The sequence below is a fragment of the Dermochelys coriacea genome, chromosome 4 (genome assembly GCF_009764565.3).
Source record: "Dermochelys coriacea isolate rDerCor1 chromosome 4, rDerCor1.pri.v4, whole genome shotgun sequence".
Classification (NCBI taxonomy): Eukaryota; Metazoa; Chordata; order Testudines; family Dermochelyidae; genus Dermochelys; species Dermochelys coriacea.
In genome coordinates, this window is record NC_050071.1 from 39,767,469 (window position 1) to 39,783,703 (window position 16,235).

Sequence of the window (16,235 nt, forward strand, 5' to 3'; positions counted from 1 at the left end):
ATCTGCTTTGGAGATAAAGAGATGGTTTCATTCTTCAGGGATGCCTGTGCAGTAGAACCTCAGAGTTACGAATACCAGAGTTGCGAATTGACCAGTCAAACACACCTCATTGGAACAGGAAGTACACAATCAGGCGACAGCAAAGATAAAAAAATGGAAACACAGTACAGTACTGTGTTAAATGTAAACTACTAAAAAAAGAAAAAGCAGCATTTTTCTTCAGCATAGTAAAGTTCCAAAGGTTTCTTAAGTCAATGTTCAGTTGTAAACTTTTGAAAGAACAACCATAATGTTTTGTTCAGAATTAGTTACTGACAACCTCCATTCCCAACATGTTCATAACTCTGAGGTTCTACTGTATGTCAGTTTCTACAAGCACTTAATTAACCACAAAAGAAAAAAATGATATTTTTTTACACGCAAGCAAGAAGAGTGACAGCATCACAATATAAACTGTGCTGTGGAAGAAAAAGTGAGGTTATGCTTTTGTTATGCAGTTGATAAAGCTATTCTATATAAATTCTAAAGTATTAAAAATATGCTTTTCTCCCATTGGTATAGGGTTGTGTGATGTTTTAAATGTTATCAATCTAGTTTCCCTCCCTGTGCAGTATATGTGTATATGGGGGGTATGATCCCAGTAAACCTGAGTAAAAATCCAAAAAGTAGTAAATAAGGGGAAATTCTCCATTCTCTTGGCTTGGGTATCAGCTTATGATTGTTTTCTTTACCTACAAGTTGTAGTTTCAGAAATCACTAGGTTCACCCAGAATAATTTAAGAATTTAGCTTTAACACAGAATTTAGTAAATTATAGTAGAGATAACCAAGTGAAATCCATAATTGAATTCGGTAAAATAAGAGAGAGAGATTTAAAATTACAGAGGAGTCCTCATTTTAAGGCATAGAAAAAGAACAACAGGAATCTTGAGGAAATATGATTAGGGATGTGGCTATCCATTTAAGATTTTAAAGTGAACCAGGCAAGATTATTAAAATCAGCAAGAAACTCACTTAGGGTCATTTACATGCCAGCAGACGCATACTGTATCTAGATAATGAGTAGCAGTATATGAAAATGACTACAAAAGGGAGTTCTAGTTGGTAGTAACTGTGAAATTTAGTCAAATTTTAAGACAATCAAATCTTCAATTGGAAATCTGAAAAAAATGGAGCTGGAAAGCGATAACAAATATGTGGTAAGACGATTCTGCACAAAACATCTTAGACAAAGATTACACTGTGCTGATCAACAGAGCATGAGGGTAGTGCTGAGTGGGTCTGGGACAGGAGAGGAGTGCCTCTGTACTAGTTTAGAGCCAAGTCAGTACTCTGGCTTAAGCACTATGACTAAGCAGTTACCTTTTGTGTTTGTTATTTTAAAGAGGTAGCCAGACAAATCCTGAATTTGTGTATTGTTAACTGTTTAACAATGATGTATTCATGGCACCAGTGTTCTGCTCCTGCTCAGCTGACACAGGAAGGACAAAATACTAGGAGAACATCTGATCTTACAACTTTTCCTTAGGGGAAATTTTACCCCTGCGCACTTGGGATTTAAGTGGTATATAGGTCTTGTAATGGTCCTCTGCATGGAAAGTTAATTTTATCAGCAGAGTGGCAATAGGCTCTGGCCCTAAGTACTACACAAGTAAAACTTATTGAAGTCAGCAAGAGTATTGCCCGAGTATGAGCTTGCTATTTAAAGGCTCACAGTGAGTGGGGTCACATATTTTTGTGAGTGGGGACTTTTTAACAGCAGAATACAGGCCCTTTTACTGATTAGCATGCTTCATGAATTCTCAGTCTGTGAGAAATTTTTTCTCAAAATCTTGCAAAGATATGTCCCCCTTTTTGAGGTATTGGTATAAGAACATAAAATAATTTTTCTTACATTTCTATCATTCTTCTCTTCTTATTCCTAAAACTTCATTATAGGTTTGTGTATTCAAACCTTTGCATATCTCGCTGTTTCCCTTTTATAACCAGCATGCATCTTCAAATCATTCCTAACTGCATTTTAGACCCATCTATGCTGTCTCCCAGAAAAGATGTTTTCAAGCTACACAAGCATTAACTTACTTTAATTTTCTAAATCAATCATTTTTTCTGATATTTTTCAGGAACATGGCATTCCAACTGACATGGGCTATGCGGTAGCTCCGCACCACTCCGGGGTTTACCCTGTACATGTTCAGCTTTATGAGGCCTGGAAAAAGGTCTGGAATATCAAAATCACCAGCACAGAAGAGTATCCACATCTAAAACCAGCACGGTACAGACGGGGCTTCATCCACAAAAATATCATGGTGAGCTGCTTTTATGATTTTTATATTCAAACTTACTGCTTCAGCTTTTCATGATTCATTTTAACAAACAAAACAAAAAAAGTGTAAAAGCACAGCATCCTGAAAGTTAACATTGTGAGAAGCACATATTGCTATGTAGAAATAGTAAGTTATAGTTGACATTAACCTGCTAATTAAAATCAGCATGTCTAAGCCTCTTGTTGGCGTTCATCGTCCTGCTGATGAAAGCAGCATCATTTATGACGTTGGGGCCTATCTGTTACTGCTTTTGATAGTGGCTTAAAAAGCTGAAGGAAAATGTCGGTGTAACAAAGTAATTCACAACCAGCTGGATGTCTCACCAGTAATACTTTGGTGAGTGTTATTGGTGAGATTTTCATCTAGCTGTAAATTGGCATCGCTCCACTGACTGCAAAGGAGCTATGCCAACATACACCAATTGAGAATCTGGCCTTTCATCTTTAAACAGTAAAGTGCTGCTTCAATTTTATGAAATGGCTCTCACCTTACAACCTTCTCACACATTCTGCCAGTGTGCTTCTTACTATGGCTCAAACCCAAAGCTAAGCTCTTGGCCCAAGTAGCAAGGTTTTGATGCTGGGAAGATGCCCAGAGGGCTGGAGGGAAGAAAGCCTCCTCTCAAGCTGTGGAATTGTTCCATGGAGGCAACTCTAGTCCAAAACACCCAATTCTCCCATTGTACTCCCTATAATTCATATTGACGGACACTGACTGCACCACTTGCCTTACAGTGGCTTTTCATTACTGACACAAAATTCTCTGTTAACACTGTAGGTCATTTAGGCAATAATAATTAAGGCATAGAGTATTTGCTGTCTCTTCAGTGTTTGCGAAACCCTGTGCATTATTGTCAGTGAAATGATTTAAAACAACTTTCAAGAAATACTTTAGGGTAACTTTTGCATCTTTCTTCTCAGTGTGTACGTGAGAGAGATCATCAATATTTGCTCCACATCATACTTTGGGCTGTTTTGGGTGCAGTTAGAGGACTATGCCTGGTCCATTAGCTCCAGCTAATACTTCTATTTAGCTTATACAGTAATTTTGGTATTGTCCTAAAGAGTTACCATGAATAGCATTATTCGGACAAATTAATACTCCAAAATTTAATGTGTGAATCTAGGTTTGGGAGAAGCCTGTTAAAATGGTCTGCAGTTATTAAAAATAAAAAAAATTAAAAATCACACCAGGCTAAAGCTTAGCTGTAAGCGTAATAATAGATTTGTAGGTACCCTCAGCGGTGGGTAAAGCATCTGAATACAGTTGATTGATTCTGAGAACTCTCCAAATAATTCTGTTAATAAATTTTGTTAAAAACATGCAATTTTGAAGGCACATATTGAATAAGATTTAACATAAGCTTTGAGAAACAGGACAGCAAGGCCAAAAATCAATTTACCAAGAATAATCAGCATAAGACCACCTTCTCTCAGAAATCTCAGACTTTCTGTTCTTCAGAGCAAATGCATTAGTTTTCTGCATCTGCAGGCTGATGGTGATAACACATACCATAATAAAGACATTATATAAGATTTACCAGAAGCATTTCCCCTCCTGCTCAACTTATCTCCGTACCTTTGTACCCATTGCCCTGGCATTTCATCAGGGAAACCAGAAGAATTTAAAAAGCATTTGGAGGATTATAACAAATAAGTTAGTTCCATATATTTCATAATTATGTGTGATTTATGGTCTATAGCAGGGGTGAGCAAACTACTTCCCATGGGCCAGATCCGGCCCTCAAGTTCCCGCTGGGGAGCAGGGTCTGAGCCTTGCCCAGCTCCGGCACTCCATCCGGGGAGCAGGGTTGGGGGCCACTCCATCCTGCTCCCCGAAGCAGCAGCCTGGCCCCACTCTGGCACTCCAGCTGGGGAGCAGGGTCAGGGACCACTCCACGCAGCTCCTGGAAGCAGCGGCATGGCCCCCTTCCAGCTCCTATGCGAAGGGGCAGCCATGGGACTCTGCTCCTCACACTCTGGAACCACAGCCAACGGGAGCTGCAGGGGTGGTGCCTGCAGAGAGCTGCCTGGCTGCACCTCCGTGTAGGAGCCAGAGAAGGGACATGCCATTGCTTCTGGGAGCCGCTTGAGATAAGCGCCACCCAAAGCCTGCACCCCTGGCCTCCTTCTGCAGCCCAACTTCCTGCCCCAGCCCTGATTCCCCTCCTGCTCTCTGAACCCCTCAATCCCAGCCCTGACCACCCTCCTACATCCCAGAGCCCGCATCCCCAGCCAGAGCCGTCACCCCTGCATCCCAGTCAGAGCTCCCTCCTGCACCCGGAACTCCTCATTTCTGGCCCCACCATGGAGCCCGCACCCCCAACCAGAGCACTCACCCCCTCCCATACCCCAACCTCAATATTGTGAGCATTCATGGCCTGCCATACAATTTCTATTCCTAGATGTGGCTCTCAGGCCAAAAGGTTTGCCCACCCCTGGTCTATGGTCATTGTAGAATGTAAAATTCTATAGAATGTTGAAAAAATTACCAGAGAAAAGAATGATTCATATACTAGCATAATTTCTTCCAAGTAAGGAATTTCCATAGTAGGTGTCAGGTTTAAAAAGTCTGAGCCTTTATTCCAGCAAACACTGAATTTGCCAAACTGCTGTTTGATAACCACTGTGATCTGAGATTTAGACCTATATTTTTAAAGGTATTTAAAAATCTGGTCCTTAGATGTTCAGCCTTAAAATGGATGGGTTTCAATCATATATATATGATTGAAACCCATCCATTTTCCAAGTTGGGGTTACAAGAAAACATTTCAAAGGTGGTTCTATTGTAAAAAGCAAATTCATGAAATAGCAGCACCTTACTCAAAGGAGCTATTCCCTGTGTATGTTTAGAGTCATACATGCTTATTTTAGTCATTAAAAAAAATAAGTTTGTACTACTTTTTACTACCATTATTCTTACAGAGCTGGCACAGCTGAGAGAGTGAGCAGGATTCTATTGTAACTTATGCATCATCAACAAAAATAATTACATTTGAATACAGAATCATTATTGTCAATGATGCATGAGCAAGAAAGAACCAATTTGAATCTTGCAGGAGGTTTAAATTTTGCATTGAATTTTCAGGACTGGCACAAAAGAGAGCCTACTTTTTAAGTGGAAACTGAACAGATTTGAATAACAATCAATAAATACAGAACACACAAAGCTATTTTTATAAAATCACATTTCAGATTATGACCTCACTTTATGAACTAAAAAAGTTTTGGTAACCAGCCTTAAAATACAGTTAGATTAGATATCAAGTACATAAAGAGGTTTTTTTGGAGACTCTGAATTACATCTGGCTTTTTTCAGAGTAGCAGCCGTGTTAGTCTTGTATTCGCAAAAAAGAAAAGGAGTACTTGTGACACATTAGCGACTAACAAATTTATTAGAGCATAAGCTTTCATGAACTACAGCATAAGCTTTCACTTCATTGGCTTTTTGATAGTAGTCACTGCGTTTTCAAAAAAAAATTATTTATGGGAAAAAATGACTTGTGGTTGGTCACTCTTTTTTTGTTTGTTTGTTTATTCAAAAATGTATATATATGTCAGTAAGTTAGCTTACCCAGGCCGTGGATTAATTGTCAGTCTAACTACTGACTTCAGTTAACAGTGCAATGCTAAATCTACATAACAGTTTACTAACAGAAAGTAAATGGTAAAGTTACAAAAGTTCATTTGTATTCAATTTATTAGTTTACAAAAGGAATGAAAGTCATTTTGTTTTGAGATATTTTTCTTTATCATCCTGTTTTTACTCAGGTCCTTCCTCGGCAAACCTGTGGTCTGTTCACTCATACAATTTTCTATAAGGAGTATCCTGGGGGTCCAAAAGAACTAGACAAGAGTATCCAGGGAGGGGAGTTGTTTTTCACAGTTGTTCTCAATCCAGTAAGTACTACAACCTGCTTTTGAAATGATTAACAAAAAATGATTAAAGAGCAATTTGCTGATGAACTATATCTCCCAAGGAATATTGATTTGTCACAGATCAAAGCAGTTTCCCGTTCCTTATCTAATATGTTTGAGCTCTAATACTGTGCAGATATACTATAAGATTTAATAATTTTATGCTAGCTTCTATTTTATCTGGCTTATAGTTAATGTGAGGTTTCAGAGTAGCAGCCGTGTTAGTCTGTATCCGTAAAAAGAAAAGGAGTACTTGTGACACCTTAGCGACTAACAAATTTATTAGAGCATAAGCTTTCGTGAGCTACAGCTCACTTCATACTGTTCTTGTAAAGTGCTGGAAGTGGCCCACCTTGATTATCACTACAAAAGGTTCCCCCCCACCCCCGCCCCGCTCTTCTGCTGGTTATAGCTCACCATTCCTGATCACTCTTATTACAGTCTGTATGGTAACACCCATTGTTCCATGTTCTCTGTGTATATAAAATCTCCCTACTATATTTTCCACTGTATGCATCCGATGAAGTGAGCTGTAGCTCACAAAAGCTTATGCTCTAAATTTGTTAGTCTCTAAGGTGCCACAAGTTCTCCTTTTCTTTTTATAGTTAATGTGGTGTCTGAAGTCAAGCCTCTCTTTTTTTGTTTTGCTTTTCTTTGATTTTTTAGATTCAGCAATAATTAGGATTTAATTTCTAAAAGTATTAAAGTATTGAGAATTCTTATTGCTAAAGCTGCAACAAATACCTTAGGTGAAGTCCCTAAGAACTTATATTCAGTTAAATGGACCACACAGTCAGTCTATTTACCATCTTATTTATCCCTGGTGGAGAAAGAATGGAACAGTCAGGCTATTAAACTGTGGAATATTGAAGGTTAGCATAATATAGCACAATATGTTTGAAATTGGCTTGGATTAGGAAGGATTTATCAAGAATTGACATGAGACTCCTATCTTGTAAATCTTAGGTAAGTTTTGGCCTCAAGGTCAAGGTGAATTTAAGTTGAAAGGCAAAGTATTGATAAAAGCTAGGTTGCATTTGCAGCATGTAAATAAGATTTGGTATGATGAGTTTACACTGACACTTAACCACTAAACTGGGATTTTCAAAGGTGCTTAAGGGAATGGGACATCTATTTCTTTTCAGATGCTTTGAGTAGCTCAACCTAAATATTACTGTGCCCTCATTTAATACATACAACATAAGTGAGATTTCAGAGGAAAGAAGCTGTCTGTAAGCAACGCTGGAGAATTTGACTCACAATTGGCAAGCAATTCTTTTTCAAGGCTTAAATTGTTTTACACTTTAGTTTTAATTGGATGGGGGGTTGGGTTTTTTGTGGTTTTTGTAATGTTTAGAGGTTACGCAGTGAATTTAAGAAAGAAAAAACACACATCCTCCACAAAGCTGCAGTCTCCCTAGTTCAGGATACCTGCAGGAGTCACTCTAATCTTCAGGTGAGGCAATGGCATCACGTACAAATAGAAAATTATCCCTTTTCAGGTCAGATACATTAATAGTGTGAGATTGGGGCAGCACTTTGGGTGGGAGGCTTCAGTCAAAAGCTGGGAGCTTTAGGAAGTTGTTGCAACTCTTCTAAAGGGCTTAGGGAGGCTCAAGCACCACTCTGCTGTGTCAGAATATTGAACAAAGCTCCTCAAGGGTAGTGTGCTAGCTCAAGAAATGGAACTGGAAGAAGATACAGCACCAAAAAACTGGAGTCAGGTGGTAAACTACACTCCAGGATTAGAAAGAGGTATGGACTCAACTTAGGTGACAGCAGTGTGGTAGCAAAGCTTACCATGGGGCTGGTTGCTTGAATAATAAACCCAGCCAAAAGCAAGCGAGGTGCGTGAGGAGGGTTTGTTACTTCTGAGTTTAAGAGGGTGACATGGCTAAGTCTGAAGTAGCACTTTCTGACAGGCACTCAAGGAAAGGAGCATTCATCTTCCCCACCATGAGATATTTTCCTGTGAGCATCCTGATTTTTACAGTGTCATAAATATAAAGGGAAGGGGTTAAGAAGCTTTCATACAGTACTATAAAATCCTCTTACCTGTAAAGGGTTAAGAAGCTCAAGTAACCTGGCTGGCACCTGACCAAAATGACCAATAAGGGGACAAGATACTTTCAAATCTGGCGGAGGAGGGGGAAGGCTTTGTCTGTCTGTGTGATGCTTCTGCCAGGGACAGATCAAGAAAGAAAGCAATTCAACTCCTGTAGAGTCAGTAAGTAATCTAGCTAGAAAATGCGTTAGATTTTCTTTTGTTTTTGGTTTGTGAAATTCGCTGTGCTGGAAGGAATGTGTATCCCTGTTTTTGTGTCTCTTTGTAACTTAAGGTTTTGCATAGAGGGATCTCTATGTTTTGAATCTGACTGCCTGTGAGATTATCTTCCATTCTAATCTTGCAGAGTTGTTCTTTTATCTTTGTTTTGTTCTTCTAATAAAGTTCTGTTTTTTAAGAATCTGATCGGGTTTTTAGGGTCCTAAAAACCCAAGGCTGGTCTGTGCTCATCTTGTTTATTCTCAAGCCTCCCCAGAAAGGGGGTGTAAGGCTTGGGGGGATATTTTGGGAGAAGACGTCTCCAAGTGGTCTCTTCCCTGATTCTTTGTTAAATCACTTAGTGGTGGCAGCATACTGAATCCAGATATGAGGAATTTTTTGTCTTGGCGGAAGTTTTAACCTAAGCTGGTAGAAATAAACTTAGGGGATCTTTCATGCGGGTCCCCACATCTGTACCCCAGAGTTCAGAGTAGCGAAGGAACCCTGACACAGGCATGACACTTGTTGCAATGGTGCCATGTTGTTCATTTTGGCACAGGAATTCATGCCCTAGAACAAGAATTTATATACATTTTTGGGTTGGAAAAAATATCATGGATTATTTTGGTTTGTCTTTCGAACTCTTAGGTTTGGCAGTCTTAACATTAGCCAGTTAGGAGGAATTACTTGACCTAGCCAATTCTTCTGCTTTGCTTCTCTAGACCTTTCCCTACCAGCCTGTCAGTGGGCTGATGCAATCAGCATTCACCTACTGGAAAATCTGCAGTTGGTATCCACTCTACTTCTACTGTCTGCTATTTATAAGCCCTTCACTGCTCCCATCTAAGTAAGCACACAGCTGCATGTGCACAGCTGGGGGGTATCTGATTTAAAAAACAAAATCTGGCTTTTGTATACATTACTTGACATCTTGACTAGCACTAATACTCTGCAATGTTGCATAGGACCTTTTAATCCTAATCCTGCCAGATCATTCCCTGTGATTTAAATTAATACAACAACACCATGCCAGCATTTGCTGTATATTTATCAGATCTCTTAAACAAAACAAGGTTGATACTATACTATATTTGGATGTGACACTTTTGAGGAAATAGACCATAAAATATGTGTAACACTATAGCTGCTATTCCATTGTAAATAGAACCTCTTTCTGCAATTCTGGCTGCATCTCTCCTGCTTTTTGTTACTGTATGAATATTATTTCCCTTTTTTCCAATTGTCTCTAAAGAAATTACTGAATATAAAAAACGAGTAATATTGAGGATTACGTTTTAAAGCTGAGACTTTAATTGTACAATATTCAAGAAATTCAAATTAAGATTTCCTTCCACCCTGAACAGTTCCTCCTTTTGGGTTTTATTGTTTTTTATTTTTTATTTGAATTATTGTAGCATCTGGAGACCCCAATTGGAGATCAGGGCCCCCTTGAGTGAGGTACTGTATGCGCATATAATAAAAATTTAGTCCTTGTCCCAAAGAGCTTACAATCTCTATATATTGTAACACAACAGCTGATGTATAAAATGAATAAACAGGGAGGAAAGACAACATAAACAGTGGTTTATTAGTGTAATACAAAGATGTTTCAGCATACCTGCCTAGCAGTTGTTGATTGAAAGTACAATAGTGTCTTTGTATGAGTTAAAATATAGTCTTTCATTGCATGATCACACAGTGTAACATTAAGCAATGTAACATATTATTGAGCATACAATACAATATAAAATAATGGGAGTTAAATGCACTCTTTTTTGTAATTGCATATACACACAAATAGCATGCCAAAATTTTGCCATGACAAATTGCAGGTATAGATTTAGGGGCTGCCTTTGAAAAGAAGACCATAAGTTTTAAACACTTTTTTAAAAATTGTTCCTGAAGCTGTTTGCCTTTGGGCTGATGGACAGATAATTTTAAAAAGCAGGTTTGCCATACACATTTTTTAAAAGTGTTAAATGTATTTATATCATAAATGGCAAGTCTAGCAAAAATGTTTTATTTGTGCAAATAGTAGACATTTCAAAAGGTAAAGTACATATTTTCATATATTTCAGTGATCATGACATGTTTTATTTCACAAACTTTCATGTACTTACCATAAAGTAGTTTGGGTTTATTTTTGAGGAAATAATCGTATATTCAGCCTATTACAGGAAACAAAACTTCCATTGGGAGGAATTCTCTTTAAATCACTTGGCCATAGATACAAAAAACATTAAGAGGAGCCATTACAAAGGAACCATTACATTATCAAGTAAATAATATTCTCTTCCAAAAAAAGTTAAAGAAATACTTATACAGTTCACAGACATTTTTTGATAAGGTGAATTTAAAATTAAATGTAAGCCCTCACTATGATTTCACTTACGTCGGTTTAGCTTAACGTTATGTGAATATAGGGTTTTTTCGGTGGTTTAAGTTATTAACCTGGTTCTGTAGGAAATGCATAACTGTACTTCACATTCAAGTCAATCCCCATAAAAATCTGCCCCAAAATGTTCTTTGTAGTCTGGTCATACAATGGTAGCTTTTCGCAGAGTGGTTTTCTTCCTGTAATAGTCTGGAAACAACCACAAGTACAGAATGAACCACAAAAAACAGTACCATATGTGAATCTGTAAGCTTTTGACATATGAGAACCTGTGTTGGTGCCATTTTCCCAGGGCATTCTCAATTCACTAGCCCTGCAGGTAAGAAAAGCATCTGTCAACACAGGAAATCCTGCTCTGCAAACGATCTCTGCTACTTATATTTTATGTGGGACATAAGAGCTAATGTACCAAAGAAGCTGATCTTGTGGTCTGCAAACCTCTATTTATTTTGTATGGATTTATATCTAGACTGCTGGTTGAATTGTGATCTGATAGTGACTGTAGAAAGACCTTGGCAGCAATGCCCATTATGTTTATAAAGCATTGAGTGCTTAAGTGCTACCTAACTGTGAAAGGAGACTGAATAGTTTTATAACTCATTGTCTACTTTTTAATAATACTTTAAATTTCTACTGTTGAAGATCTCAAAGGGCTAGATTTTCATTAATGTCAATGGACTTGGGCCAGTTTACAGCAGCTGAGGATCTAGCATAGTGTTTCATAAAAAGTAATGAATCAAGCCTCACAACAGTCCTGTATTATTAGTATACAAATATTATTTTTCTCATTTGCCAATCAGAAAACTGAGGCACACAGAGATTATGTGACTTGCCCCAAGCCACATGGCAGAACTAGGAAGAGACCTCAGATCTTATGGCTCTTATTCTTACTTATATGTAAGACAAATGTGGTGTCAGATGTCATTAGTCATCTATCCAGCTGGATACTCTCTTTAGTCATTGGTCTCTTGTTTCTGAGGATTACTCCTATTTCCTCTCCTTTTTCTCCTTTTATGTAGCAGTGGCCCAAGTGGAGCCACATAGATTGGATCCTTCTCTTTGTATTCAGCTGCTTCAATAGGTTTACAACCCCTTCCTTACAAAAAATTCTGTGGAAACAGATGGGAACAGGAGGAGATGCAAGCACCATATGACCTGCAAGTAATCAGTCCACAAAGCACAGTATGAGAACCACTAGTATAAGGAAATGTGAACCTACTGAAGATATCAAAAGGAAGGACTGAATTCAAGTGCTGTTCGCCCTCTACCTCGGTTTAAGCGGCCAGAGAATGAACATTTAAGGGTCCATCCTTAACCATTTGCACCTCACAAAGTAAGGTAATAATCACCATGAAAGTGGCAAAATGTGGCCCTAAGAAAATTTTAGGGAAGAACATGTTATTGTTCTTTTAAAAAAATATTTATTAATTTGCATTAATTTAACCAAAAATGTTTTTAAAATCCCAAATGATTTCATAAAAACTAAAAAAACTAGTGCAATTTCTTGGCATACTGTATCTGTAATGGCATCAAAAATATTTCTCAAGTATCTGTGTCTGATAAAATCGTTAGACCCTTTATGAAAGCCTGATTCATCCATCTTTGTCTGCAGTATTAAATGAATATTCTGCATTAGTAGGAACAGGTTTCTATTCATTGTTTCAAAGCATGAAATGATACCAATCTCCTAAGGATATCTTATGAAGGATGAAAAAAAGTGAGCATTTAGGTTTTGAATTATATATAACCATCAGGTAGATATAGTATACTGCCATAAGCAGTATCATTTTTTGTAGGATTTACTAATAAAACATGACAAGAAGACTCTATTATAAGCCATGGGTCAGTTTGAGAGTAATTAGATCCAAGGGCCAAGCAGAATTGAACATACAAACACACCTTTGATATAAATCTATGTGAACGTTTCTCTATCTCCTGCTGTTTTTCTCTTGCTCACATACAAAACATACATCCATACTTGTCATAAATATAAAGGGAAGGCTAACCACCTTTAAATCCCTCCTGGCCAGAGGAAAAAACCCTTTCATCTGTAAAGGGTTAAGAAGCTAAAGATAACCTTGCTGGCACTTAACCAAAATGACCAAAGAGGAGACAAGATACTTTCAAAGCTGGAAGGGGTGGCGGGGAAACAAATGGTTCTCTCTGTCTGTGTGTTGCTTTGGCCGGGACCAGAGCAGGAATGCAGGTCAGAACTCCTATAAAGGGCTAATAAGCAATCTAGTTAGATATACGTTAGATTCTGTTTTGTTTAAGTGGCTGATAAAATAAGTTGTGCTGAATGGAATGTATATTCCTGTTTTTGTATCTTTTTGTAACTTAAGGTTTTGCCTAGAGGGATTCTCTATGATTTGAATCTGATTACCCTGTAAGGTATTTACCATCCTGATTTTACAGAGGTGATTCTTTTACTTTTTCTTCAATTAAAATGTTTCTTCTAAGAACCTGATTGCTCTTTCATTGTTCTTAAGATCCAAGGGTTTGGGTCTGTGTTCACCTATGCAAATTGGTGAGGATTTTTATCAAGCCTTCCCCAGAAAAGGGGGTGTAGGGTTTGGGAGGATTTTTTGGGGAAAGACATTTCCAAGCGGGCTCTTTCCCTGTTATATATTTGTTAGACGCTTGGTGGTAGCAGCAATAAATTCCAGGGGCAAAAAGTAAAATAGTTTGTACCTTGGGGAAGTTTTAACCTAAGCTGGTAAAAATAAGCTGAGAGGGTTTTTCATGCAGGTCCCCACTTCTGTACCCTAGTGTTCAGAGTGGGGAAGGAACCTTGACAATACTACTAACCTATGTCCGTCATAGTCAGTGCTTTTATTACCAAGTGTAGTGGAGCACGTGTGACAAGACTGTTTGTATATGTAAGTAGAGGAGTTTAAATTGAGAGAGCACCTGCTGTAGATTTCCAGGATCAAACATAATGAATTCCTCAAAACCTATGCAGAGGCTGTATTACAGGCCAAGAGAACATTCCTATCAGCCTCCATTGAAGCTGCCAAATCCTGCTCAAGGAGCTATTCAGAGTGATAATGTACTTCATCAATCCTGAATGCCTACAACCTGCATCAGAACAGAGCACCAAGCACTGTGAAGAACTGTCATCCTGCTTTGCTGAAAAGATCTCAAGCAGCTTGGATCCGCTCCACTAATAGCCACCAACTGAAAGCCCACCTGCATTCTTAGAGTTCAGTGCAGCCACTGATCAAATCATTCTGGAACCCTAAAGGAGTCTTGACCCAAGACTGTGAATCTGACCCATGCCTGTCCTGGCTAGTGAAAGAGAGACATGAACCACAGGTGCCACTTCTGATTAAAATAAACCAGGTCTCATTCAGCGAAAGAATCTTCCCTTCCTTCTTCAAACACACAATAGTCTGACTAACAGTGAAGAAACCCAGCCAGAATATATTGGTTCTAGCCAACTAACACCAAGCGTCAAACCTCCCATTGCTGAGCAAGCTTGCAGAGAAGCTAGCCAAAGACCGACTACAAGCTAATTTAACTGAAGCTAAAATCTACACCTAGCACAATCAAGATTCAGGCAAGGACATGGGACTGAAACCACCTCAGTGGCAATGATGGATGATCCCCCGGTGTCCCTAGAGGTAGGGCAGACAGCTAGTCTTCTCCTCCTGGACTTCTCTGTAGCATTTGACACTGTTGACTCTGCAATACTTCTGTCTTGCCTGACAGAGGTGGCGGGAGTTAAGGGTAATGAGCTAAAATGGTTTGAGTCCTTCCTGGAGAGATGTGCCTAACGAGTAGTAATGGGAAACTGCATTTCCACTATTAGACCCCTCACTTATAGAGTCTCATGAGGATCAATTCTCTTTCCAGTCTTTTTCAACATCTACAAGCAACTACACTAGCTGTATTGGTCAGATGACATGGACTCACATGCCAGCAATGTGCAGATGACACATAATTCTACCTTCACCACATATGACCAGACCGCTACCACCAAGATGCCCCAGTGCTTGGGCAAGATCAGCTCATGCATGAAGAAAAGCTACCTGAAGCTGAACCGAAGCAGGACAGAGGTTAGGCAGAGGAAAGCATTTTGAAGGGTTTGCAGCCATGGTGCAGTTTCCTTGAGGGTACACACCCACAATTGGTCAAGTCAGTCTGTAGATTAGGAGCACTTCTGGATTCCTTACTCGTAATAAGCTCTCACATTACAGCCTGTACAAATAAAGCTTTCTGTCATCTCCCATTGGCAAAGAGACTCCATCCTATCCTATTGGATGGTGACGTGTCTCAGTTATTCATGGCTTTGTCACTTCTCATCTGAATTACAGCAATGTGATATATCTGGGCCTTCAGAGTTTAGGAAACTCCAAATGGTACAGAACTCAGCAGCACATCCTCTCAGTAAAACAGGCTACTATGAGTGCATCAAACCTGTCCTTTACTCTCTATGCTGGCTTCCCATAGAATATCAATTCAAGTTCAAGGTCTCAATCATTATCTTCAAGACACCAATGGACTGGGTTTAGGATAGCTGAAAGACAACCTAAAGCTCTGGAATGAAAACAGTTGTCAATAACTTCGATTCTCTGGCACAATGGCGCTCTCTACAATAAGAATAAAGTTAGTCTGTGCAGGAGAACTTCTCAAAGGCCGGTCCAAGACTGTGGAATGAACTGCCACAAGAACCAAGGACCATTACAGACCTCTCCACTTTCTATTTCAATTGCAAGGCATATTTCTTTGACTTTGCCTTCTCTGACATAAATATGTAGCAACATGTACATTAAAAAAAAATCCCTAAACCTAAACAAGATAGTCCACTTCTCCCCTTGGGGAGAAGATAAGAGAACAAACAACACAGGAAGGATGTGTATTCACATTGCTTAATGAACTACTGGAAGATGTTCAGATACTATAGTAATGAGCATAGTATAAGAACCTTTTAAGAACATTATAGAGGAGTTGTATTTTCTGTAATAAATATATGGTCTTCTGTGCTGCCTAAAGCAACTGTTGTCTGGTTAAGTCCCCAAATTAATGCAGAGCCCCAATGAGCAATACAGCACTTACTTGTATAAAGAGACTTCTGGTGACTACAGAGTGGCAGAGAAATGTATTCCATAGCGCTCATTTGTGTCTGGGCCTGCAATGCCATCAGCTTCCCTGCTTGATTTCATGATGTAACTGAGTGTTAGCTCCCCCATGCATAGTGGCCAGGAGTATCAGTTCAGTGATTTGTAAAATAAATCATGGTTTATTTGGATTAATTTGATTCCAAAGTAGCTATTATGGACTTCTGTTTGTATCCCAGTAATGAGAGGGTATGGTAGCAGAGATGTTTCAAAG

General features: G+C 38.8%; 1 protein-coding gene across 5 annotated transcripts in view; it reads left to right on the top strand.

The window, feature by feature from the left end:
* The window catches only part of LOC119854944 (bifunctional heparan sulfate N-deacetylase/N-sulfotransferase 3), a 128,072-nt gene that overhangs the window by 80,078 nt on the left and 31,759 nt on the right, over nt 1-16,235 (top strand). For all 5 annotated transcript variants that reach the window (XM_043513288.1, XM_043513289.1, XM_043513286.1 and 2 more), the window contains 2 exons: nt 2,123-2,308; nt 6,097-6,225. In XM_043513288.1, coding sequence (XP_043369223.1) covers nt 2,123-2,308; nt 6,097-6,225 — 315 coding nt within the window. The remainder of the gene's footprint in view (nt 1-2,122; nt 2,309-6,096; nt 6,226-16,235) is intronic.